General features: G+C 41.9%; 2 protein-coding genes across 2 annotated transcripts; both read left to right on the forward strand.

Annotated features, from left to right (window-relative positions):
* Window positions 1–11,317: 11,317 nt before the first annotated feature.
* LOC139614582 (retinol-binding protein 2-like) lies at window positions 11,318–13,364 on the forward strand. Its single transcript, XM_071471941.1, has 4 exons — window positions 11,318–11,476; window positions 12,606–12,784; window positions 12,907–13,008; window positions 13,205–13,364. Exons 1-4 carry the CDS (start codon window positions 11,404–11,406, stop codon window positions 13,256–13,258), a joined length of 408 nt encoding a protein of 135 aa, XP_071328042.1. The 5' UTR covers window positions 11,318–11,403; the 3' UTR covers window positions 13,259–13,364.
* A 1,618-nt stretch (window positions 13,365–14,982) lies between these two features.
* LOC139614438 (coatomer subunit beta'-like) lies at window positions 14,983–27,498 on the forward strand. Its single transcript, XM_071471704.1, has 22 exons — window positions 14,983–15,086; window positions 15,655–15,792; window positions 15,932–16,018; window positions 16,660–16,786; window positions 16,974–17,122; window positions 17,449–17,595; window positions 18,390–18,489; window positions 18,594–18,736; window positions 19,400–19,599; window positions 20,285–20,395; window positions 20,855–20,943; window positions 21,046–21,152; window positions 21,236–21,379; window positions 21,649–21,779; window positions 22,035–22,242; window positions 22,578–22,688; window positions 23,777–23,991; window positions 24,078–24,170; window positions 24,461–24,641; window positions 24,822–24,893; window positions 25,310–26,314; window positions 26,447–27,498. The coding sequence occupies exons 1-22, from the start codon at window positions 15,084–15,086 to the stop codon at window positions 26,534–26,536; spliced, it is 3,651 nt and encodes a 1,216-aa protein (XP_071327805.1). The 5' UTR covers window positions 14,983–15,083; the 3' UTR covers window positions 26,537–27,498.
* The last annotated feature ends 2 nt before the right edge of the window (window positions 27,499–27,500 follow it).

Genomic DNA, 27,500 nt, shown 5'->3' on the forward strand with positions numbered 1-27,500 from the left:
GCAGCATGTACACACTCTAATGATCTGCCATCACTTCTGAAGCTGGATCCAGACTGTTCTCTGGTCTGGGCCCAGTGACACATTCATGTACATGATCTACTGTACCTCGCCCTTCCAGCCACACAATACACACACACACACTTAATATATTGGACTACCTCCACACACACATAAAAAAAGCCCAACATAATAAGCATTGATTGTGGTGTTCGCCTCATATCACTAATAGATGTACTGTGGTCCTGCGTCGTTGTTTCCAAATGATCTCCCTGGTTGTGACAATAAAGGGCCAGTCCACTACAAAACCAAAGAGATAAATCCTCACCCGCCTCTCCACTATTGGCCAATGCTGGCATCATCTGTCATGGTGCTGCAGCTACGCCTCTATAATACCCTTCATACCGTCTGGAATGATTCCAGTTCTTAAAATAGTGTCAGGGATTTGGTAGAGCACACTAAGAGAAAAGGAAACCAAGGGAAAGACAAGAGAGAATATGAAAGGGAGGAAAAATGACTGCAGTGGTGCGGGTAAAGAGGTCTCCTATTAGGGCAGTGGAGGGAGAAATATTGGCCAGTGTAGCCCTGTACCATTTGTCCTCGTCAGGATCTTAAATAGAATCGGGATCAATTATTCATAGGGTCCATAACTGGCAATAAATGTTAGCTGAGACGGTGCAGCCTGGGCAAGGGACAGACAGAAAAGTGAGGTTAGAGGCAGTTACAGCGGGACGAATTTAAAAGTCTGGACAAAACAGCTGAATAACCAATTATAGTTCAGACCCAGAAGTGACATTTAAAAGCCCTTTCCGTTGTTTGATGTGCCACTTCAGCCGCACAGCAATCTGTGAAAACACAATACAGCCTTGAACCCAACAAACCCACAGCAACGTCAAAATCAGCTCAGCGAGGATAACACTGCTCGAAGCTAACATATCACACGCTGGCCTCAAAACTCATCACTTGGCTCGAGAGCAATGCATCTTTGTGGGAAGCTGCCAGGTCATGTTGTAATCTTCTGTGATTTAATCAGTTTCTTGCATTATTGAAAAATTGAGGCAGAAAAGAAGTTTTCTGTCAAGTTGGAATATTGTTATGAGCAGACACCAAAATCAACCATGGATCATCAATGCCAACTACGGAGCTCACATGTAGAGTGTAAATAGACATAATAGACATAAAGGAGTGTGAAAGGGTCATAAGTTGTGGGCTTTTGTGTTTGAAAGGAGACCATGGATAGTTGTTACTATGGATACCTTTCAACTACCTTTAACCACCATTGTAACCTGAACCCAGCACATCTGCAGTGGAATTTCTCCACAGTGGAAACAACAAGCAGGCAGCTATTGTAGACACAGGCTTGTGTATTACTGTGTTTCCTGTGCTGGTAACACTCAGTGGTTTGTCAAGATGCACTGAGACAGAACATCTTTAGCAAACACAGCTCAGAGATCCCTGATGTCTGATCACATTGTCATCCATGTTTGATGCACAAACTGAACGTTGTTGTTTACTGGAATGTCTGGTACATTTTTCCTCAACGGGTGTAAACTACCAGGTTTGTTGTGATACTTAAGACTTTCACTGTATTAAACCCCATTTCTGGTACTACTTGTAGCAGACATGTTTTGCAACTACAGTCTATACATTTGCATCGGGTTACTTGTGGAGTCCAACTTTCTCTGTCAGGATGCAAAGTGTCCACTGAGATACAAGATTCACAGAATCTAGTATGCAAATTATACCAGCTAGGCCCGGAGACACACTGCCTGTGTGAGATCTCTCACATTGTGGCTGTGTCGCATGATCTAATGATTTGTTGTCTCGCCTATTTTTTTCACATGATGCACATGTCAAATAGACAGATTAAAGACCTGCTGACAGTCATTTTGACATCACACCAACAATATTACACAAAACTGACACCTTCCGCTATAGTCTCTGTGTCTAGGCTGAATCTGAATATGTCACAGACATGAAAAGCACCTTGGCAGCTGCATGTGGAGACATTAGAGGCATTTTCTGGCAAAAATAAATCAGAAATGATTTTAAAATGACGAGAAATCCAACATTCAAGTGTCCTGATAGAGCTGGCAGAAGCAGCAACGCAGCAGATAAACAGCTGATGTGAACACGGGTGTTTTTCTGCGCCACATATCCAGGTGTGTCTACCTGACGTTAGGGTCCGTGTATTTTGGTTGAAGCAGTTTGGAGAACGTGGAGAGAGGAGAGGAAGGCCAGAGTAAACTCATGTTCGCACAAGTGCTGAGACTTCCACAATACTTGTCGTTTATTAACTTACTACACTTCAACTTTATCTCCATCTCATTATACATGAACAAAAACAGAAGCCACACATAAGCAAATCAAGGTGCAGCGCTCAATTAACTTATGATGATGATGACGCTGCTCCTCTGGTATCTAGGCAACACATCGTGTTTTAAAGGCACATGTCACAACTTCAGCTGTTACAACAGGCACATACTAGATGTGAAGTGGAAGACAATAGACTATGCACACGTTTTACTGAAGTTCAAACACTCTGTTGACTCTCTGCTTTAGTCTTCTGCATTAAAACAATGAAAGATAATGAATCCCCCTGGTGGATGGAAGGTCTGTTTTCATGCACTTAACAGATGAGTTGCTTCTCTTCTGTTGTGTTTCTGACTGAGCAGGTGCTCAAGGAGTGTGTGCTACCCCCACTGGTCAATACACACCTTATTTCAAATGAAACTCCATCCATGCATCTATTTTGGCTGCTTATTCAGGTCTGGATCAAGGTGGCAGGAGGCTGAGCAAGGTAGCACAGACTTCCCTCACCCACTTCCACATCCACCAGCTTCTCCTGGGGGATGTGTTTCCAGGCCAGATGGGACATGTAATCCCTCAAGCGTGTTTTGGGTCTGACCCAGGGCCTCCTCCGAGTTGGACGTGCCTCAGCTGGCTTCATTCATAAAGGAGAATCACTTCTACTCCAAGCTCCTTTGCGAGGTTCTGTATCTGCATGGGTGGGCCCAGCTACCCAGCAGTGGAAACTCACTTTGGCTGCTTGCGTCAGCGATATCATTCTTTCCCTCACTGCCCATCGCTCCTGACCACAGTTAAGGAACATAAGTCAGCTTGTAAATTGAAACTTTTGCCTTCAGGCTCAGCAGCTCAGTTCATCATGGCGGTCCAGTGCAGCTCCCACATCACTGCTGATGCACTCCAGGCCCGGAGTGAGCAATCCACCTTTTTCCAACCGAGCACCACAGCCTCAGACATGGAGGTGCTGGCTTCTTTCACGCTTGGCTTCAAACCATCCCATTGCCACAGTAAGCACAGGTGTCACCAAATCAGTCATGACTGAAACCGAAGGGTCTGGTTGTGCCTGTTCAGAGCAGGATCTGACTCAAAGTAGGGTGTTCTGAGGTAAAAGGTCCACATCAATTGCACATTATATGAATTTGCAGGCTACACATCCACACATAAAGACACATGGACACATACAAATATACAGGCAAACATTACACCAACATGTGCAATCAACAGGAGACTTCAGTTCACTTTATATTTCAATGTTTTCTGTTTTTCTTTGGATAAAAAAAAAGCTTTACAATTAAACCACAGATTAACTTTGCATTTGTTACAGCTCATTCTGTGAATAATACCACTTGTATTGTATCGCTCAAGCTCAAGTGTGAGTACGGAGCAGTGATGACTGAACACTACTTTGAGTTTGAAATCTCTACTCCATCAAAATGTCTCTTGTATAATCATCCTGGCACAGAAACACAAGCCTGAGGCATGAATTACTGTATCACACAGAGACAGTTCTGGTGATAACTGACTGAGGGAATGCCAGGCTCTCACTGATGAACATGGAAACACTCCGCTGTGCCTCTCCAAATGGCTTTAGCGAGCTAATGGTGGTGTGGGGAAAAATGAGCTCACATAAGGCTGGGGAAGTAATGTAGCTTCCAGCTCGGCTCATTTTCTCCAAACGAAAGAGATAATCTGGACCCCCGGGGGCCTCTGAGATTGAAAGCTTCACAAGCGGAAAGGCCAAATAACCAAGAGAAATTAGACGTGAACCTGGGCCAAAGTTTTCTCATTCCACTCCCACGCCAGACATCAGAGGCGCTGAGGATGCTCACTTTCCTACAGTGAGGAGTAAATGTGAAATGACAGTCTACTTTTTCCTTCTGTTTTCTTTCCTGCTTTGCCTCCTTTATGTTATTTCTGGCTGACTTCCCTCTTTCCCACGTTGCCTCATGTGCCTTCTTATTTTTTTCACTCAGTGTCTGTCTTCTTTTTTCCTTCCCCTCTTCTCCCCCCATCAGTGTTTGTTATAGAGGGCACAGAGAGAAATGCAGAATGTTTGTGACAACTAGAGCACTTTCCATCTCTACCCAGATGGACTGGCAACTAACTGTCTCAGCAGAACAGGCTTTCATTTCCACCAACAGCTCCTCTCCACTCTTCTCCCCTCCTCTCCACTCTTCTCCTCTCCTCCCCCCATCCCCTCATCCTCTCCCCTACTCTCCTCTCCTTTCGTCTCCTCTCCTCTCCTCTCCTCTCTGGAAGGCAGGAACAAAGACAGAAGTGACACCAGTAGGAAATATAAGAAACATGAGAGTAAATTAGTACATTAGTTGTCTCTAAACCTAAACTGAGATCATTCTGTTCCCCATATTCCAATATGAATGTGGACATATATTGAATTTCCATGTACGAAATGTATGGAATATAATAATATATTTAAAATATTTGTACATATGAAATATTAAAGAAGATATGTGAAAACTACATATAAAACCTATTACAAATTAGAACAGTTTAATTTCTATTGGCAGATATGTCTAGTCCATACAAATATCTATGTTTATGTATGTATGCTCAGATTAAAAACATATGTTATGTAAATATATATATAATATATATGTAAATATGTTGATAAGTCTGAGACCACTTTCCCAAAATGTGAGGATAGACATGTTTAAAGTTAGGAAGAAATGAATAGAAACACATAGAATTTTGTGCGTTTTTTATGTGAACTATATATCGTTTACATATGTGGTCACAACAGGTTACACCATATAAAAATGTATCATATAGATATTTTAATATCTGTACATATGCAAATTTTACTATGTGTATTTCATGTATGTATATATGTGATAGTAATATATCCCCTTATAGGTGACATATATGGCAACATCACCGTCAATATATGGAAATTATTACATACTTTTTTTTTGCTGAAATGTTATACAGTTGTTTCCACAGTCTTGCAGAAGCTGTGCAACATTCCTCAATATGACGAAACAGGAGCACAGGTTGATGCCCGTCCCTCCTCTCTGCTCCATGCTTATACTTATAGATATATTGCACAAGGCAGCCTGTTGGATTCTCTCCTAAATCAGAATCTGTGCTCAATTTTCTTAGTCAAGATAAAAAGATGGAATCATATTGTCTTTGATTGTGCCACCCTGCTAGTGAAAAGTAAAACATTACATGACACTGAAAGCTACTTCAGCACATCTACATGTAGCGAAGCTGCCTCCCAACACTTGTTGTAGTTGATAGCTGCAAGAGGAAAATAACAGCCATATTTTCCATCATGTTTTTCCACATGGTTTTTCAGCATTTGTTGTCTGACCCATGTGTCTTCTTCCTGTGCAATGGCAGCCGACTGGAGAATTTGCGCCACCAGCTGTTTACCTTGACCAACCAACCCCTGATATTTGTATAACAGATGTGAACGGAAATGCATATTATTCAGCATTTTCTATCAATGATCTTCTGGAAATTTGTTTAAAATTTTCAGCTACATTTGGATGAAAACCTGGTTTGTGACTTCATGGTGGCAGGGGCACCGACTGGAGGCTTCTGGACAATGGCGCCGGTGATTGAGAACCTGTACGCTGGGAAGGAAGCAGACACAGAGTATAAATATATAATTATACAATGAATGAATATGTACACATTGTCAGACATAAAGATACGTTTGGTACATAACAAATTAGACAACATAAGAACTCAGCATTCTGTTCTGCAGTGTTTGCCTTGTGTGATTCAGAAAACCAGAATAACAACAATTTACATGAGGATTACAGTAATCTGAATCACTAACACAAAAACACAGGAGTGACTAGTGGGCAAACTAATCTTTTTCCTCCATCTCCTTCCTTTGACGTGCCCGACCCTCCACTGCAGAATGCGAATCTGATCACCCTTTCCCTGGCTGATCCCTCAGGACCCACAGCCCTTTCCAGCTCCACATAGGAAGCCCTATGCATTATGCATCACCATCCAGGCCTATTTCAGAGCAGAGAAGCAAAAAAATAGAGAGAAACACAGAGTTTACCAGGCTCCCGCAATCAGTTCCCGAGTTGCTCATGTTTCTGTGGAAAACGAGGTCTCTTTCTGACTGCACGGAATTACCAAGAGGAAAACATGAAATATTTAGCATTGTCATCCCCTTCTTCTCCTCTCTATTTTCCAGCTCTGACTTCCTGAGGGACACAGTCAAAAAACACAGAAGTGAAAGATGGGAGAGAGCTTACAGTATGTTTTCTTCCTATGATTATCTGGAAGCTCCTTTTGGAAGAGGGTGTGGGGGCAAGGGGCGGTGCGTGAGGAAACACCACATTGGATTGGTGGAGGTTAGGATGGCAAGGTTTCCCCTCAGGGGATGGGATGACACACACAGAGGTGGAACATGGGATTTGATTTATGCTCCTTGGGAGTGAATGGGCTCGGATACCAGGCTGGTATAGGTCGGATCAAAGTGGGCGTGTAGGAGAGTGATGATGGTCAGGCAAAGTGAGGCATTTAGCGTGCATAAACAGACAAACAACTGCAGGCAAATGTGCATAGTACATGCATAGATTGATGGCAGGGCCTGCACACAGGGTGACCTTGACACAGAATGTGCCTCCATGTGTACCATGCTTTTAGAATATGTCTGTGCCACCTGAATAGGCTTCATCTATCGATATCAAGGCTGTCCAACCTGGAGGCCTCTTATTTTCTTCTCTCCAAAGGACCGCACACTGTTTCGAGTCACAGTCATGAAAATTGACTTTCTTTCCTCTAACTTAAGCCCTTTGTCTGAAAGGGTTTTGAGTGTAAAAATGTAATTTTCTCTGTGTGCGTGTGGGAGGTGAAAAGGGACATGGAGGGTGAGATGCACGGACATATGTGCTTGTGATTATTTACTAAAAGTCATGCAAATGCTTGTGTCTGCATGAGGGATGAGACAAGTGTGTTTACCTGCGTCTCCATGTCCCTTTTCACCCCCCATTATGTGTATGTGTATGTGTATGTGTATGTGTATGTGTATGGGTGTGTGTATGGGTGTGTGCGTGTGCAGGCATGCATTCCTCCTGTATGTACTATCTCCTCTAACATGGCAACTTTTCATCTTGTACTGACACGTGTAACACCACTGCTGAGCCTTTTTTTTTCAGAATAGCTTCCATGAGGAGGATAAAAGCAAAAATCATTCAATCGTGTGGGAACACTGGGGCGCTTTCGATTCTCACAGGGACATCAAAGCACACAGCAAGACACTGCACTATTAGAGGCCATGGGTGGGATGAAAATATATTACAAATATATCTACTCTCTGCTGAAATCCATGACTAAGGTTTCATTACAAAGAGCCAACTTTTCTCAGTCATTTGTCTCCTCTGAGGGTTGTGATTAATCTAACCTTTGATGTTTCGAAACAACAGGGAGGAGGAGGCGATGGCAGAGATGAGGGGACCACTGGGGGAGCTGCATGGGGATGTAAAGACTCGGTAATGCAGTGCTTTGAATGGCACGATAATGAACCAAATTGAATTGAATCACAGAGGATATTGAAAGTGTATGTGCGGAGGGTGACACAGCATGCATGCACAATGCACAACATCTCACTGTTAAAAGATTAGGCTGAGATAGGCAGAAGCTCAACTCTCAGAGGGAGAGCAGACAAATGAAGAGTCCCAGGAAATAGAAGTGCGGGATTTATTCCACAGCCTGTCTATCACAATATAAGATGCATGTTAAAAATCACAAGTTGCATGTAACAACGTGCACAAAACGTAGATATGCTGAAAGGTGTGAAATGCAGCCGAGGTGTGTAGAAATATTGCAACACAGAGACATGTATGATCAACTCACAGATGACATGTCAATGCAGTGTGTGTTTGTGTTTGTGTGTGTATGTGTGTGTGTGTGTGTGTGTGTTTGTGAGTATCAGTGTGTGTGTGGGTGTGGGCATGTGCCTCCAAGGTTATGGGGTGCAGGATGTGCCATTAGGTGGGAATTAGGCAGAATTAGAAATGAATGTGCTGTCATGCATTATTAAAACTACCCTAATTGCATTTGCATAAGTATATGAGACATTGTGCACATGCAAGCATGTATGTGCAAACGGGTGCAATCCCTTATAGGATTACTTGTCATTCTCTAAATCATTCATTCATTCATTCAAACCTTTATTTATACAAGGAGGGCCATTGAGAGCAAGTTCTCTTTGTCAAGGACGCCCTGAATACAACTATAATTCACAAATATTAAAACCAATTTTGAACTGATAAGAAATAAACAATATAAAGTATAAAATCAATTAAAGCAATAAAACACATGATACAAGACATGTTAATTTGCTAAAAGCAGCACAGAAAGGTTAAAGCTCGACATTAAATTCAAATTCAGATGATCATTTCTGTTTTCTTGTTTACTGTGAACCAGTTTTTGCATGTCTTCAACCTGTTCCTACAAGTTACAAATTTCTACCAATTCACCTGACGAAAGCGAAAAGCCACAGAGAACAGATTTCCTCCAAGTCGGCCTCTCGGTTGCCAGATGTCTCTGTGTCATCCCAGCTTTGATCACAGTATAACATGTGGTACTATTTTGCACAGAGCAAACCAGTGCCACCTCTGGTTCTGAGGAGCTCTGACGTATATGCAGCAACATTGCCCCTATGTGGTGAAATGAAAAACAATGTTCATGAAGCTCTGAAGTTGAGCTGAGGTGAAGGTTGAGAAAAGTAATCAAGATTTCAACAGAGATCGACAGTTTGAGTTTTATCTACAGAGTGATTGTTCAATTGACTACCTCTGAGTGTCATACAAATCTGTTCGTAGAGCAGGTAGCGGGTGGGGCCAGCGGCATTTTCTGTGCAGAAACAGTTGTGGGTTGCAAGTTATAAATCACAATGATAATATGTTCGATTAAAATTACTTGAAACATAGGCAGTGCACAGGAGAGACACTAGTCAGTCAGCTGCCACTTGTTATTTTATATACTACTACCATCTACTACTACTTTAACTGATGGGGGACACTTAGTGTTACATTGGATTTCTAAAGATCTATCATTTTCAGGTGTATATTAATTTGATATGGGAAAAAAAACTAATACAGTAGTAGCATATGAATATTTGGCTTTAAAGCTGCATTCCTTTATTTATTACTTTATTTTTTCATTCATTTTTTGGCCACTTGAGGGAAGCCAACAAGCTGTAAACACAACACTGGCAACTTATCGCATTCTAGTCTTCCTAAGTTGTTAAGGTGAACACGTTAGCATACAGCTGCCTATGCACTCATGTTTGTTTCCAATATTCACTCTTTTAGCTCTTTATCTGCTAAATGCTTTACTAAATTTCTATACATGACATATACTGTATGTACATAGAAAATAAAAGCACATATGTAAAAATATAGAATATTAGAAATTAGAAGAATTCATTATATTGACATATATGTCTTACACATACAAATATGTCAAACATATATAAAGATACAGAATTTCTATATGTATGTTGTTTTAATAAACTTGCATATATAAATTAAATATATATTGTTAACATATATGATTGCAACATGATGCACTATATAAAAATCAATCATATAGATTTTTTTAATCATATGTAAATATACAAATTTTACAATGGGTATTTCATGTATCTTCTTACATCTTCATATGACCAGAGAATGTATATATGCGATAATAGTATAAGTAACATATATACACTACTCTTGATATAGAAATGTATATGTCATATATTGCATTTCTTGTTAAGTGCAGCTTTAACTTTGCTGTGCATTTCTATAATCCCTCACCTGATGCTGCCTGCTGTATGCACATTGTTTGATAGTTATTTGTATGTTTGGGAAAATGCAGGATAACTAGATTGCAGACAATTCTGGTCATTGTCCTTACATGGTTAAAATGAGGGATAGAGACACTGGAATTCAATTGACTATGGGTAAAAGATAAGTGTCACTTTAGATCTAGGCACTTTATCAGCTCTGATAAACCAGGACGCAGGCTGCCTGCCCCACCTTTGACCCTCCACATACAACCGCATCACCACAAGATCAAACTGGGTGTTGATAGGCCAGATAAGACATGACTGCATCATCTTTTTTTTACTATATGATCTTTGAAAGCGCTTCAGTTCCTCTGAAAAAGATCCAGAGATTAAACTGCATTGATTACAGCTGCTGTTGAGAAACAGTCTTAGCTGACACTCTGAGATAAAGAGGAGAAAGAGGCATTAGGTGGCAATTCAAGATCAATTTCACATTAGACATAGATTTTAAAAAAAATGTGGTCTAGTGGTAAACCTGTAACCTGGATACAAACCCACCAGGTGTTTTGTATAAACCAACAGTGAGCAGCTCAGATATACACACACACAAAAATAGTGCCATAAATACTGTGTGCACACATGCTCACACTCTCCCGCTGATAAAGCAGCTCCAGCTGATTCAGTGCAGGTCTCTAATCTTAAAATGATTGTTAAAGAGGTTTAAGTCAATAAACCTGGCATATTTCAGTGAGATAAAAGTTGTATTTCTGTCTCTTGTGGAGATGAAATATGAGGCAACAAAATTTCTTCCCTTTGCACCCATGACATTAAACCCAAGAGGAAGTCAGTCATTACAGTCAGCACTCCTCTCGACCCCTGCTCCTCTTCCTCTCTCCTCAGTTTTAGTGCATTAGAATGAGTAATTGATGAAGCCAGTGTTGCCAGTTAAGGAAATGAGTATTGAAATAATGTGCAACATGTGCGACTCCTTAAGTGCGTCCAAGCGAGTGTGCACACACTTAACAATGGGTACAGAAGTCTGTGCAGAGGTGACACATGACTGCAGGCAATAGGGCAGTGTGTTCACAATGCACCATGTTAACCTGAACTTTATATCACATACACTAACACACACACACACACACACACACACTGTCCTGAGGAAATTATCAGGCGGACCCTGTCCTTTGGTTTACACACACACACACACACACACACACACACACACACACACACACAGTGTATATAAAGGGCTGAGCGTCGGACTGTCTCTCTCACTTAGACAAACAACCCTAAGGCAAACTCCTGTCTCCACTCACACACCAGTCAAAATGCCAGCAGACTACAATGGACGCTGGGAGATGGTGAGCAACGAGAACTTCGAGGACGTCATGAAGGCCCTCGGTGAGTCGAACTCACCCTGCCTGCTTAGGGTGACATGGCATAGGCGGGGAGGATGTGGCTTGTAACCCTACTTAAAGACAGGGATCAATTAGAGGGTTACATTTAAAGTAGAGTGGCAGGCCTGAGTGGAAAATCTGGAATCAATGTGACAGAAAGAGTGAGAGAGCTGCGGTGTGAGTGAAAGAGAGAGAGAGAGAGAGAGGGAGGGGAAAATAAAGGAGAAGAACGTTGTGGCACTGCTTCATTTCCTCATTGAGCTGCTGTCAGGCCAAGTTAACCTCCACTCTGTGAGCGTCTGCCGTCTGTTCTCACGCCAAATAAATATTGATTCACTCACTTTCTGTATTTTCATCCTCCTGATTCGCAGGAAAGGAAGACAGATTCCAACCCTGGACCAGGCAGCGGGCCAGGTCATCGCTTCAAGAAAAAATAAAAAAAAAACAAGAGAGAGTCCAGCACTCGGCTCGGCTCTCCTCCTTTTTGGCGCGTCATTGATCAGCCCCAGAAACACTTCCATTATTCATGACTCTATCTGCAATTCATACAACAACCCCGCTACACTCAGCTCTCGCAAAATCCCGGAAATCCTGAACGCCTGCACCTCATTTCCATCAAGCAGATAGGAAAATGACATCCTTATGGAAATGGGTCAGAAATATCACTTAGATGGGTAAATATAGGGGCCATATCTGTAAGAGTGATGGGAAGAAATTGAATTTTCACTTTGGGGCAAATGGGATATGAATATCTAAACGGTGAGGGTGGGTGTTTCTCTTTGGCAGGACCCAGTGCTGAACAGGGCGGAGAAACTCATTTAAGACTATTCTGAATCGGAGCAAGGTCATTTTTAAAGGGTAAATGAAACTGTCAAGGCGACCAGTAGGAGAGGAATCATAATAAGCGGCCTGTGGTTTCGTGTGTGTGTGTGTGTGTGTGTGTGCTTTTGGTGTGTCTGTGCACAGAAGGATTTAATCATGAAGCAGGGAGCTAAAAAGTCAAACCACACACCAACTCCAGCATAAGAGAAAAATTCTTCATGGTTACATAGAATTTGCCAAAATTGATCCACAATGCTACCACTGCTACATTAATCCACTCTTTTTTTTTCTTCTTTTTTTTTTACTTGCAGACATTGACTTTGCCACCAGAAAGATAGCTTCTCACCTGCATCAGACAAAAGTGATCGTCCAGAACGGAGACAAGTTTGAAACAAAGACACTGAGCACCTTCAGAAACTACGAGGTCAACTTCACTGTGGGAGAGGAGTTTGAGGAGCAATTGAAAGCCCTGGACAACCGAAAAGTCATGGTAGGAATGTTTTCTAGAATAAAACGAGGAAAAGTGCTCTGGATGGCAGTAGAGGGAATAATCGTGATTAAAAGCAACCATAGACTGACCATTGTTGGCATGCTTGTGTGGTGATGTAACAGACACTGGTGAACTGGGACGGGGACAAGCTGGTGTGTGTGCAGAAGGGGGAGAAGGAAAATCGTGGCTGGAAACACTGGATCGAGGGAGACCTGCTACACCTGGTGAGAGAGGGAGCGCAGCACATCACTTAACACATGACACACGGATGGAAAGGTTTTTGCATATTTGCCAGGAAAGCCATGAATCACCATCTAAAACATATAGATTTAAGCTCAACCTGATTATGTAACCAAGAGAAACAGTCGTTGCATCATGTCGGACTTGCAGTCTAAAGGTCTATGTCTTATTCTCTTTCAGGAAATCACTGTGCTCGACAAAGTCTGCCACCAAGTATTTAAGAAGACACAATAACATGGAAAAAAACCCTCATCTGCTTCAAACTGTCTGTCCTGTGTTGCATGTTGCTGTCTATTTATAATGTAATCGTGCATATCTGCAATAAACTCATTTAATACCACTGTTCTTCTCTTAATTGTCCCTTCATTTTTGAGGTCCCATATATTACACTTCTCCAGCGTTTTATCTCTAGTTTTGATATCCATAAGAAGATATAGAGTATTTGTGGTTTTAAGCATCAAATCTAATCTCTCTGGAGCTCCGGCAAGAGCAGGGCATTTTGTGTCATTCTCTGAGCCCCTGTTCTGACTGGCTAACTGTTTTCTAAATGGTGCACAGTCAGGCTGGCCACAGCTAACAGATTGTTGCCTCATATTGAGCTTCGCAAAACTCACCAGTAAATCCAAATGGCGATGGTCAGTCAGAGCTGAAATGAGCCGAACAGTCTGTCAAATTTGGGTTAAATTGCCTTAGTATTTCAGGAAAAACAAACTTGAGCCACTGGTCTCTAATATTACTATCCATAGGAAGGCTGTGCAATGATATACCAGCTTCCTGACATCCAACAATTATGCAACGTTTCCTCAACAAAAAAGAGTGGGTAGGTGGGTGGGTGGGTGTATGGTGGGTGTGTGTGGGCCTTGCTGGGGTAATGGCTGAGGGCGGGGACTGTTTCGATGTGACATAATAAACTTAAAGAAGTCCTGATGGCTCAGGTTCTGAAAACAGCCTTTGTGCATTTCTCTGTGGACTGAGCACTTTAATACGTTCACAGTAGTAATATCTAACCTAGACCTGCGTTCTCACTTTATACAATATGGGACCTTTAAATTAAAAGTGATATGAAAACTGTGTTGTGAATATTTGTACAAGTCTTCTGGTGATGCACTGCAAAAATAATGTCAAAATAAAATCTGATTAAGTCTTATTTAATCTGAAACTATCTGGAAGATTTGCATAAGACAAAAGACCAAAAGACCATGTTCATCCATATTTTCCCGTCTGTTCAGTGAATTGTATGGATTAAGACTCAGTAAGTAAGCGAGTGTTTTTTTTGTTTTTTTTTTTACAGTGCAGTAAAAACTCACAGGTACAACATGTTCTGCTTCTCTGCCGGATCTGGAGCTGGTCCTGCAGGAAGCGCTGGAGGATCCACGTCGCCAGAAAAAAGTTGCGTCAAACAAGAGAAGTGACAGGTAGATGTGAACCGGAATTGGCTGATTTTGTCTCCAAAGTAAAAGCCTATATTTACGGCCATAAAACTAAAAATAAAGGATTTTTTTGAAATTAGTAAATATCAAAGTAAAAACATGTGTGGTCTGTGTGTGCTATTGTGGTCACTACGAAATACCATCTTTGGGAGGGCGATGTTACTGCTTACAGATTATATTACAGTTTGATATACACATTGTGCAGCAACCTCCATCAAATGTCAATATATAGTGTACATAGACATTAATACATGTGTACACTGTACATAAAACATCTACTGTATGTATATAACTTCTACCCATATTTTCTGGTACCTTTGCACTAATTCAACCCAAAATAATTTCACGGATTAATTAATTACAAATTCAAATTTTAATTAATTGGTCCAGTCCCAATCTTTTGACGTATGTGTTTTACATAAGCCAATTGTTTCATTTTTTCCAGGGCCCTATCGGCTTTGAGATTTATTATGAAAATCAAGACCGGAAGTCACTGTGTTTATTCTTGTTCGCTTGGTTCCAAAAGTTTCTCTGTTGAGATTCAGCGGAGGAGCCCGACGAGGGCAGCAGGGAGGCAGGAGGCAGGCTCTTTGCTGGACGGACTCGCAGGGACTCACTGACGTGGAAACATGGTAGGCGGAACAAATAAGCAAAATACTCTTCAAACATAACTTTGTGTGTTGTTTGCTGTTTTCTTGCTGTTTTGTTAGAGGAGCGTACAGTGACTTCTTCAGCTCCATTCGTGCTGTAAACTCCATGCAAAGTGAACAGAATCCAAAAATTACTCCATTGTAAAGCCATAAAGTGAAACATACTATCTCCATGTTTTTACATTTTCACTCATGGGAAACTTTTTAAAAGTATGTAAAGTAGATGAATGAAAAGACTGCAAGCTTTCATTGACATGAGAAGACTTGAAAGGACCCAGTCATTCTGGAGCAGGCATGCATAGAAAATGTGGAATGGGAAGTATAAACAGACACACACCCCCCTCCATAACTATCTCCAAGACCTGAGATAGGATAGAACACAATGTGTTATTATAAATGTTTGCAAACATACAAAATGTAAATCAATCTGCATCTTTGCAAAACATATTTAAGACTGCTTATTGTCTGCTTATTGGGTGTTTTTTTACAATCAGGAGGTGTTGTTGAGGGTCATATTAATGTTTTTCTTTCATTCTCTCTACACCAACAGCCTCTGCGGTTAGACATCAAGCGGAAGCTGACAGCTCGCTCAGACCGGGTGAAGAGTGTGGACCTGCACCCCACTGAGCCGTGGATCTTGGTCAGCCTCTACAGCGGCAGCGTGGTGGTCTGGAATCATGAGACACAGGTTCACTGTCACTCACTTACACATAACAATCACTTGACTGATGGTTCACATAGTCACGTATGTAGTAATTTGTTCACATACACAATCACTTTAACTTGTTTCATCCATTCTTTGGTTGTCCAATCGATTGTGTTTGCAGATGATGGTGAAAACCTTTGAGCTGTGTGACCTGCCTGTCAGAGTGGCCAAGTTTGTGGCCAGGAAACACTGGATCATCGGTGGAGCAGTAAGTATTTTAACTCCACTGGAGCACGAATGTATGCATTAAAGGTAGATTTCAAGTCACTTGTGAACATTTAAGAAATAAATATTTGTCTCTTTTCAGCATCTCACGTCAGTTTCAGTTGCTTTAGTTTTCCTCTTAGAATAAACAGCCATTTTAACATGGGAAATAGTTTTGAAAGCCTGAATATACAAAGATATCTGCATCTGTGAGTCAAGATTAACCCAGTTCAGGTCAGATGTGTATCCTTTGCAGTTTTGATTGTCATGCCTGTCGTTTTGAACATAATACAATACATTTGCGACAAGGAAAACTTGAGCTGGGTCAAAATATTCCACTGTCTTGGGCTGGATTTGTGACCCATTGGTTGGGTGCAGTGGTGCTATATTGACCCAGTATGTTTTTCTAATTAAAGTTGATGTGGCCACTCCTCGGTAACCATGGCTAGAAAAATATGTGTTTTTGTGTTTATGAATCGGTGGCTCACCTGGTAGAGCGTGAACCATTAAGGCTTAGTCCTAACTGCAGCAGCCCAGGGTTCGAGTCCAACCTGCGACCCTTTGCTGCATGTCATCCCCTCTCTCTCCCCAACTTTCCTGTCTCTCTCTCACTGTACCTATAAATAATAATTTGTCCCTCCCCAGGATGACATGCTGATCCGTGTGTTCAATTATAACACTCTGGAGAGAGTTCACATGTTTGAGGCTCACTCTGACTACATCCGCTGTATCGCTGTCCACCCCACACAGCCCTACATCCTCACCAGCAGTGGTAGGACAGAACTGCACACGCTCACATAAGCACAAAAAGCACAGTACAGTACAGTACATCAAAAACACTGTGTTTAACTTAATATATGATTTGTTTTAAACCTTGTAGCTGTAACTAGAAAGGTACAGCACAATCAGCAGACACTCTTTATCATGTTTTATATATGTGTGTGTGTGTGTGTTTTCAGATGACATGTTGATCAAGCTGTGGGACTGGGACAGAAAGTGGGCATGCACTCAGGTGTTTGAGGGGCACTCTCACTATGTCATGCAGATTGTCATCAACCCCAAAGACAACAACCAGTTCGCCAGCGCCTCCCTGGACAGAACTATTAAGGTAAACACGTGCGCGCACACACGCACGCAAAGGCACACAAAGGAAAATTGCTGCAGGGCACAAACAGAAGAAAGTGTTGTTCGTCCTGTTTCTAATGAATGTAAAAGTGACAGCAAGAATTCACAGGGATTGTGGGAATTGTGGTTTCAATCTTTAGAAACACTACTGCCATCTTGATCAAGACTTTATTTGCTTGCACCATTTACAAAATAACATTGAAACATTGATATAATTCAGTCTACAACTGGATGGTTGTTGGTTGCTCTCTGTTAGATACACTCCCACACACACCTTCTCCTTTCACACTCCCACTCTGCCTGCTGTAGGTGTGGCAGCTGGGCTCCAGGACTCCTAACTTCACACTGGAGGGCCATGAGAAGGGAGTGAACTGTATCGATTACTACAGCGGAGGAGACAAGCCCTACCTCATATCAGGGGCTGATGATCGACTTGTCAAGATCTGGGATTATCAGGTACCCCAAGTAACAGGATCATTTATGTTCATGTATGAACAGCCATACATGTCAGTCTTTATGCATCATTCACACACTATTTACATTTAGTACCCAAGTATTGCGCAGGTCCCTGTAAAAAACAAAATAGGAAACAAAATGGAGCCGAGTTTCTTTATAATATAGGAAGCACATTGAACAAATCCACTTTTCTTTTTCCAAATTGACAATGATAAAATACCAGATCAGCTGGGCACATAAAGATCTTTGCTTTTTAGATTAATGATGTGCAAGATAATTTTCATTACTATATGCAAAGTGTGTTGTCCTACATGTAGGCAGCTTTGGTTTTCACACTGTTCTTTACTCTAGATGTTGATCTTCTTGGTTTTAAAAATGCCTCACCACACTCACAGTTGTAGAACAATCTGCACATGTCATTTGATGAAGAGCCAGTCATTTGTTTATCTCAAATAAATATGTTTCTGTGAGCCTGCTTTATTCCATATGAAGTAAGTGATTCCATAACTGAGCCATACGCATGTTCCAGTAAACCTCACATGGTTCTCATCCCATGTACTCTGTATATATGGGACATAATATCTGGTTTCTAAAAGTCAAATTTGTTGAGCATGTGTTTAATATCTATACACTCCAGTACAGCATACAGCACAGAAAGTGGCCATGCAGTCATTCTTTTTGTGGATATTCAGTGTTATATAGTGTTATATATTGATAACACAAACATGAGCAGTTTATATATGAAAAGCACAGTCACGTGACGAATGTATGAGCTGCGTGTCTTTATCTCCCAGAACAAAACTTGCGTTCAGACCCTGGAGGGTCACGCCCAGAACGTGACTTGCGTCAGCTTCCACCCCGCGCTGCCAATCATCCTCACAGGCTCTGAGGATGGTGGGTTGTGAGAACTACACACACATACTCACACACACAGAGCAAAACTACAGCCCAAAGTCTGCTCAGCACCTTTGGTCAGTGTGAGCTCTTTGTTTCCTTAGGCACTGTTCGAGTGTGGCACTCCAACACCTACCGACTAGAGAACACACTCAACTACGGCATGGAGAGGGTGTGGTGTATATGTGGCCAGCCTGGATCCAACAGTGTGGCTTTGGGCTATGATGAAGGCAGCATCATCATCAAGGTATACTGTTGTTGTTGTTGTTGTTTTGTATACAGGCAAAATTTTATTATCCCAGACTACATTTTAAGCATTAAGTAGTGTATTAAAGATTAGAACAAGTCAAATCTGAAGAATAGTACAATGTTAAACACCACAGTATAAAGCTTCTATTTATTTAATTTTAATTCAATTAAGATGGATAATCATTAGTCTCATTAGTCTCTTAGTCTCTCCAGTCTGCTCCAGCCTTCAGATGCATTCATTTTCTGAACTAGTCCTGGTCCATGGGCCCTTGGGGGCCTTTCCCTGTCAATGGGGCCCAAAAGACTGCAGCTGGGAGCCACTGACTGAGAATATCAATAATCTCTTGTTAACAGAAAATTGAACGTTAACATTCAATTTTAAACTGTAAACATAGCACTTCAGGTTGTTAATACCATAAATCCCCCGAGAAAATAGAGGACATGACCTCTTTATCCTCAACAGCAGCTCTGGGCCGGCAAATAATATAACGTCGGTTGGAGTGTATGATATGAGCAGATTGTATAGTGTGAGCTGAAGAAAATATTTGCTGACCTGTGTTATTAAAAAGGCACCTCTCCTTTACACACCAGTTTCCTGCCATTACATTCCTCTATAATACTGTTTTCTCATCCTCCGGTTTCCTCTCCCTCTCTGTCTCAGCTGGGTCGGGAGGAGCCGGCGATGTCCATGGACTCCAGTGGGAAGGTCATGTGGGCTCGCCATTCTGAGGTCCAGCAGGCCAACCTGAAGGTCATGGGAGAGGCTGAGATCAGGGATGGAGAGAGGCTGGCGCTGGGTGTCAAGGACATGGGCAGCTGTGAGATCTACCCCCAGACCATCCAGCACAGCCCCAATGGGAGGTGAGACACAGGGCTGTGGGTCTGTGTTGAATTCCCTCTGAGAGCAGTTTTCATATTCATGCAGTAATACACCCACACTTAGTAAATGTCAGAGTTAATGCAGATAAAAACCAAAGAAATAGTACTTAATGAAAACATTACTGTTTGATTTAATTGGCTATTAGAAGATAAAAAATTTGAACCACACAAACTCTCATCCATCTACTCCTGTGAAGTTGGCTTTAGTTTTGCAAATGACATTTGTATTGTGTAAAATGGCACAATACCTTTTATGATTTTCCTAAATCCATTTATTCACACAGCTCTTTTTGAGAACATAAACACCCAAATATTTCACATTTTAACACTAGGAAATGTGTTTTTTTCCTTCATTTGTATACTAGTTTTACCTGCAGGTAAAAGCTAATAGATTCTTTGTATTTGGGAGAAACAAGAAATCTAAGTTTCATTAATGATGCAGCCAAATTCCTCCTCGATCACCTCCAGAGCAGGTAGTGAATGATTAAAGTCCACATTAGACCTGGACTGTACATGTATGTTTAAAACCCAGGACAAGAGTTAGCACTGGTACAAAGTGTGAATGACTTCTTTTGAGGTAGAATTATGTGTTTCATCCTTTATTTTTTTTTGAGATTTCAGATTATATCTATATACGTATGTATGTTGTATCTTTGTGTATTTGCAGGTTTGTAGTTGTGTGTGGAGATGGCGAGTATATCATCTACACCGCCATGGCCCTGAGGAACAAGAGCTTTGGCTCAGCTCTAGAGTTTGTCTGGGCACATGACTCCTCACAGTAAGTTCAAGAGACAGTTTGATATTGTGGGATACAGACTCATTTGTTTCCTTGGGACATGTTAGAGAAGAAGATTGATACCATTGATTGATGAGCATAAAGGGGGAAACAGCTAGCCTAGCGCTGTCCAATTTTCAAAACATGGCCACCAGCTACCCTGGTGGTGCAAGGATCCGACAGATGACGTAGATGACGTATTATGTGTTAATTATAGACTTTTAAAGATGCTAGTATGTCATGTTTTTGGGACAAAGCTAAGTTAAGCTAAGCTAACTGAGCTAACTGCCTGCTGGTTGTAGCTGTGCACACATGAAAGTGGTATTGATTTGTATGTCTTGAAAAGTCAAACTATTCCTTAAACCAGTCATAACTTAACAATATTTGAAATAAGTATCAATAACTTCACTCTCCATTGTGGTCAGCTGCATTATATTTAACTCCATGATATTATATTTACAGGTATGCCGTAAGGGAAGGCAACAGTATGGTCAAAATCTTTAAGAATTTTAAACAGAAGAAGGTTTTTAAACCTGACTTTGGGGCTGAAGGTGAGTATAATTTCCTATTCTGTTCGTTGATCTGACAAACATCTGTGTGTGTGTGTATACAATGTGTATATGTGTGTGTTTGTGTGTAATGCTGTCCAACAGGTATCTTTGCCGGCTTCTTACTGGGAGTGAGGTCAAACAGCGGCCTAGCCTTCTACGACTGGGAGACCTCTGAACTAGTCCGTCGTATCGAGATCCAACCCAAACATGTGAGTCACACTCCTTTTGCCGTGACCGTTTCCAGCTCTCTGTGTCGATTGCCTCTCATTATCTTTTGGCTTCCTGTCTTTAGATCTTCTGGTCTGACTCTGGAGAGCTGGTGTGTATCGCTACAGATGAGTCTTTCTTTGTGCTACGCTATCTGCCTGAGAAAGTGTCAGCAGCCCAGGAGTCCAAGGAAGACATGACTGAAGATGGCATAGAGGACGCCTTCGAGGTCAGAGATCCGAGTCGTGTTTTTTAGGAAATGCCCTCGGATATAATTCATTTTGCAGAATATAATCTCTTTAAAACACATGATGGAAAAGTAGAAAAAAATGTTTACTAGTTACTGCATGCTTTTCATTTCACACACTCTCTGCCAGCCTTTGGTGTCTCTTTGTTTGGAATTTGACTGTCTGGAGAATGCAGATACTCTGTAAAGGAATTATGCTGGAAGTTTTGTAATTTCTTTCTTTGTCGTTCTTGTTACTTCATGCTGACTAGGTGCTGGGTGAGGTGCCGGAGGTGGTGAAGACAGGACTATGGGTGGGAGACTGTTTCATCTACACCAGCTCTGTTAACAGACTCAACTATTATGTGGGAGGAGAGATCATCACCATTGCTCACATGGATAGGTGCGATGCATTTATAACTCTAAAATTGGAAAAGATGCCCTGGCAAACCTGTCATGGGCAGCAGCGCAAAAAAAAAAAAAAAGTGCCTCAGTCATCATCAGCATTACAGCCTTGTCCCTGGCATGCAGTGAAAATCTGCTCTCTGGCTGTGAATCTCCTTGCTGTCTCATACCGTCCACCTTTCTCATACTATCGAAAGTAAATTAGAAATACAATAAAATATTCCGCCTTAAAATTGCTCTTTCTCTGGTGTAGGACCATGTATCTGCTGGGCTATATCCCCAAAGACGACCGTCTCTACCTTGGAGACAAGGAGCTGAACATCATCAGCTACTCCCTGCTGCTTTCTGTGCTGGAGTACCAGACCGCTGTCATGAGGAGGGACTTCAGCACAGCCGACAAAGTTCTACCCACGATCCCCAAGGAGCAAAGGACCAGGGTAGCCCTCTTCTTGGAGAAACAGGTATGTCTGCCTTCCAGCTTTTGCCCCAGAAAGTCCACGTCTGTTTCCCTCCTGCTTGAAAAGACAATAAATTCAGGATTTGGTGCATAATTTCTAGAACATCAGGCAGCCAGATGGAGTCAAACCTCTTGGCAGAATTTTTGTGTCTTTCTTTTAAAAGATATTTATTCATGGGATGGTTTTGCTTCTCACGCAGTCTCTTTTACCACTTCACTTTTTCATATCCACATAGTTTCACATATCTAACCTCCCACCTTTCACCACTGTGCTTTACAGAGCAGAATAAATGAAATAAAAATGCTTATGTGTATAGTGTGTTTACTTGTGTTGTGTAGGGTTTCAGACAGCAGGCCCTGGCTGTTTCCATAGACCCGGAACACAAGTTTGAACTCGCTCTACAGCTGGGAGAGCTCAAGATGGCCTACCAGCTGGCCTCGGAGGCAGAGGTCAGTGCACACATACTGTACATGCATACAAAAACAAGAGTCGGCAGCCATGCTAAGTGTTTCTCTGAGGGTGTATTTAGGCACAGTGCTTTGTGCTACATGCTGACATCAACATGCTATTGTTCCCAGAATTACAACACTAACATGCTAATGTTTTAGCATGGGTTTACCATATTTACTAGTTAAGCATGTGAATATGCAAAAAGCACAGCTGAGGCTGATGGGGATGAAAATGTGAAAACATGACAAATTTAAGTTGGATTAGAAAAGAAATCGGTGGATCACTAAAGTTATAAAGTGCTGCTGGGATGACATATATTTAGGCTAACTCAGAAATTAGCATCACCCCGGTTCCGTTGTCAAAAAGACAGTGGGATTTTTAGATTGGCTTTGGGATTACTGAAGAAAATTAACTCTGTGACAAACATACATTTATGATGTTTATACATATCATTCAGCACGATAATCTTCTCAGATGAACACCGCTTATACAATACAACTCAAGGTGGATTAGTGAATAGATCAACTCGCATAAAAACTTAAAGAAATCACAAGAGGGATATTTATGGATATATTTTATGTCATAGAATAAAACGTGAAAATGTCTTGAGCTTGTTTTAACCACAGACCTTATTTCAGTCACCTAACCAAAAATCCATAGACTTGGGGACAGTGGAACCAGAAGGGCTAAAATGCTAATAAATGCTAACTAATTTCCATAAAACCACAAATGTAAACATCGTGGTGGCACTAGACCAAAAGTTAGAGGATCAACAAAGTTATTAGGGTTTACCCTCAGGGGACCATGAACATCCTAACAGAATTTCATGGCAAACAATGACCATCCCTAAAGCCTATTAGTTTTTATAATAATTGAATATTTTTTGTTGTTTTTAATTATTTTCTTTAATCAGTGTCTATGTAATATGGTGGTTAATGTGAATAGAATCAGTCATTTTCCTCTACAAGTCTGACAGGGTGAGGTCAGCCCTGGCATCTCATACTGTGTAACTGCTTCACAGTGTATTGTTGTGTTGTGATAATCCTCTCTCCTGTCTCTTTGGCACTTTGACATGTGGGGGCTCCAGTCAGAGCAGAAATGGAAGCAGCTGGCAGAGCTCGCTACTACAAAGTGCCAGTTTAGCCTGGCCCAGGAGTGTCTGCACCAAGCTCAGGATTATGGGGGATTATTGCTGCTGGCCACTGCCTCAGGCAACACAGAGATGGTGGGCAAATTGGCCGAGGGGGCAGAGAGGGATGGGAAGACCAATGTGGCCTTCCTTACCTACTTCATGCAAGGCCGGTGAGTGTGTGAGGAGTGGATGGGGAGATGAGAGTGGTTTATATTTGATTTATTTTTGACATGACCATGTTTGTGTGTTTGCCCAGATTGGACAAATGTCTGGACCTTCTCATCAAAACAGATCGGCTGCCAGAGGCCGCATTCCTGGCAAGAACATATCTGCCCAGCCATGTGTCAAGGTAAAATTGTTTCTGTTGAGTGTTAAACTGCAGTGAGCTGGCTGCGTCTGTGTACATACATTAACCTTATATCTGTATCTGTCCTGCAGAACCTCTGCATGTACCTCTCTGCCTGTAATCTGTAATAAATACCTGTTTTTGCTTCCCAGAGGATAAAACTTTTACAAGGTGAAGATCAGTGAAAAAAATGATGCAGTTCCTGAAACTTTTTGACAATAGGAACACACATCTCTCTGTGTGTGTTTACTTTATGCATCACTGGTGGGATGTATACACTTCTCTTCCTCCAGAGTGGTGAAGCTGTGGAAGGAGAGTCTGTCCAAGGTCAACCAGAAGGCAGCAGATGCTCTGGCTGACCCCGCCCAGTACAGCAACCTGTTCCCTGGCCTCCAGCAAGCCCTGCAGGCTGAGCAGTACCTGAAGGAGACACATGTCAGGGTCAGACCTGCTGCAGAATACCCACTCATCACGGTCAGTGGAAGTTACAGGAAAAACTTTATTTCATCTAAAGTGTACTGCTGCTAAAATGTGCACAGTGTTTGAAATGGGACTCCTTGTTTCAAATGACGTGTTGCCATCCATACTTGAAGCATCAATCAAATATCAAATGCCTGTTTGAGATCACATGTGGCCTGTTTCTCTGCTTTTCAGCCAAATGAGGATCGTGGCGTTCTGGAGGAATCTGCAGGTTTTGTGTCCAAAGAAGAAGTCAGTGAGACAGAGGTGAGGACCAGAATCTGAGTCTCAGTATTGGCCCTTTCAGACATGCACCTCTTTACGTAAATGCAATGGCAAGTTTGAATGTTGGTCACATGTCACGTTTCATAAGTCACAACAGCAATCTTACTATATATATGATAGCCACTAACTCTGGCTGCTGTTTGGTGGTGAGCAGGTTGTGTGCAGTGGCTTTGTAGAGCAGCTGTCTGCTGCTTCTGTAAATGAGGTTGATGAGAATAAGAGTGAACCAAAAGAGTAAAATTGTGGGCCAGAAAATGAAAACTGTGAACTGAAAGACGCTGTAAAGTTTCAAAGAGCTGAGAGGATTTTCATCACCAGTCATAAGAAGTTGATAATATAAAAATATTGAGTACAGCTGCTTTAAAATGGAACGGTCATTCTGTTTGATCCATGTACAGGAAGTGGTGCAAACCATGGATGAACGCTTCATAGTAGCAGCAGCAACAGAGCCTGTGCCTCCAGGAGCAGCAGTAGTGGAGGAGCCCATTCCTGTAAAACAGGAGATCGCTGCTCCTGTTTCAACAGCAGAAGAAGAATCACTTCCAACAGCAGCCTCGCCTCTTCCTGTCGCCATAACACAAGAGCATGTTGAGCCAAAACAAGCAGAGTGTGCATCCTCTGAGGTGGCTGCATTTGAACCAGAGGTAGCAGCATTAAAGGAAGACACCATCACTCAATTAGAGGAGGCCTCACTCTCTGCGGAGGAAGACGTTTTGGAGGAGTCCACCATGGAGCCAGAAATGGTACAGTCCAGAGCAGCAGAGGATGTCAGATCTTCAGTCCAGGAGGATGTTCAGGAAATGTCTCCAGCAGCAGATGCTGCTCCTGCTGCGTGTGTTTCTGAAATATGTCTCACTGAGACAGCAATCGAGACCACAGCAACAGATGAAGAACCAAGTGAGACAGTAGCAACGAAAACCATGGCAACAGAGGATGTCCTAGTTACCACTGCATTAACAGTTGATACCAATGCAATGATGCCTGTTTATGAGGAGCTGGAAAAAGATATAACCTCTTTAGTTGCACCACCCATCACAGACCCAGCAGCAGTAGCAGAAGGAACTCCTGTTACTAAGGAACTTGTCTTGGAAACAGCACCATCAGCTGTAGCAGTGGAGGAGCTCATCTCCTTCGAAAACACAGACAGCTCAGTGCCGGATGTGCAAGCCCCAGTCCAAGCTTTCCCAGAGTTTGATCCACTGCTAGATCCACTTGAAGATATAGAACAAGAGGGACACCCAGTGAGGCCTGAGGACATCCTGGAGCCTCTTGTGCCTCTACAGGCTGAGCCAGAGGTTTTACTCCCTGTAGCTCCCACAGAGGAGAACCTGGCAGAGAGGGAGACAGGTCCTGAGGGATCTGAGGAAGCAGCAGAGGACCTCGAGGTGGATATGACTGAGGAGGTAAAGCAGTTTTTAAAATTCACTAATATTCAACATATAATTGTATGTTAGCTGTAAACTTGTTGCTGGCTTGATGCAAAATCGGAACACCACCCCTCTTGACCTCCGCCCATAAATATGTTCTACCTGCAGGCCCTGGATGATCTGGAGCTGGACAGTTTTGACTTGGAAGAAATCGACACCACAGACGTCAACCTGGACGAGGATTTCTTGAGTGAATAGGATGAGGATGGACTTAGTCCAGGACCACGACAAGATGTCAGCAGAGTGAAATGCCTTTTAAACTTTATTAACAAGCATTTTGGTTTTGTCAGATGTGGGCTGGAGTAGTCATATTTATGTTGAGATACAAAAACTAAATTCTGATTCCCACAAGATTGGTGTTACTGCAGGATTAAATGAAATCATGAGATCAGGTCAAACTTCACATTAATGCGCAGTTTGTCCTGTGCAGGCTTCATTTCAGCTGCAGACGAGCCCAGTGTAGCGTGCCTTTTGAAAGGGAAGTTAATGGGGGTAAGAAATGGGAGGGGTGTGTATGTATTTGAGATATGGGATGTGGTACATTGCAGTCAGTGCAAACAATTCCAGCAGAGGCTGATGTGAGTGGCTTTGTAAAAATTGTGCTGCAATCTAGACAGTTTCTTATGTGAAAGTACTAAGTATCATCAGTTTGCAGTAAAACTAAAGAAAAAAAATTGAGGTACAATATTCCCTCATTTCTAGGTGACTGCACATCTTCCTGAAAAGTAACTAAACTAACTCTTAGTACCTCTTCTTCTTCATACCTCTTGTAACACCACTGTTGATCAGGGTGTTATCAAAGTCACTGAGGAATTCTTGAAATTGAAACATTTTTTCCTCATACTATTGCTAATTAAAGCATTAAGTTGGATTTCTATCTGGGACAGGGCTGCCTGTATTCTCCAAACATCATATTTTTTTAATAAACAGTACATATTCATGAGTGTTGAACAAGTAAGCACTAGGACAAATCCCCCAATTAGTTATACTCATTGTGTGTGTGTCACCTCTTTTAATTTGACGTCTTATTATCCTGGTGCATGTTTCCCTCTCAGAGCCAGGATCAACACACAACTGCTGCTTTTTTTTAATCCAGTAAACCACAATGGGACTGTCTATCTGGACTTGAAAAGTGAATTAAATACACATCTTCTGTGTTATC

This window comes from Trachinotus anak, unplaced genomic scaffold (assembly GCF_046630095.1).
Source record: "Trachinotus anak isolate AG129_WGS33_773 ecotype Australia unplaced genomic scaffold, CSIRO_AGI_Tana_v1 ptg000034l, whole genome shotgun sequence".
NCBI classification, from domain to species: Eukaryota; Metazoa; Chordata; class Actinopteri; order Carangiformes; family Carangidae; genus Trachinotus; species Trachinotus anak.

Excerpts from the sequence above, each read along its gene's own strand:
- LOC139614582 (XM_071471941.1), top strand. The coding sequence starts at position 11,404 with ATGCCAGCAGACTACAATGGACGCTGGGAGATGGTGAGCAACGAGAAC. Across the intron at positions 11,477-12,605 it reads GGACGTCATGAAGGCCCTCG|ACATTGACTTTGCCACCAGA; the intron begins GTGAGTCGAACT and ends TTTTACTTGCAG. Across the intron at positions 12,785-12,906 it reads TGGACAACCGAAAAGTCATG|ACACTGGTGAACTGGGACGG; the intron begins GTAGGAATGTTT and ends GTGATGTAACAG.
- LOC139614438 (XM_071471704.1), top strand. Across the intron at positions 22,243-22,577 it reads CCCTCTTCTTGGAGAAACAG|GGTTTCAGACAGCAGGCCCT; the intron begins GTATGTCTGCCT and ends TGTGTTGTGTAG. Across the intron at positions 24,894-25,309 it reads AAGAAGTCAGTGAGACAGAG|GAAGTGGTGCAAACCATGGA; the intron begins GTGAGGACCAGA and ends ATCCATGTACAG.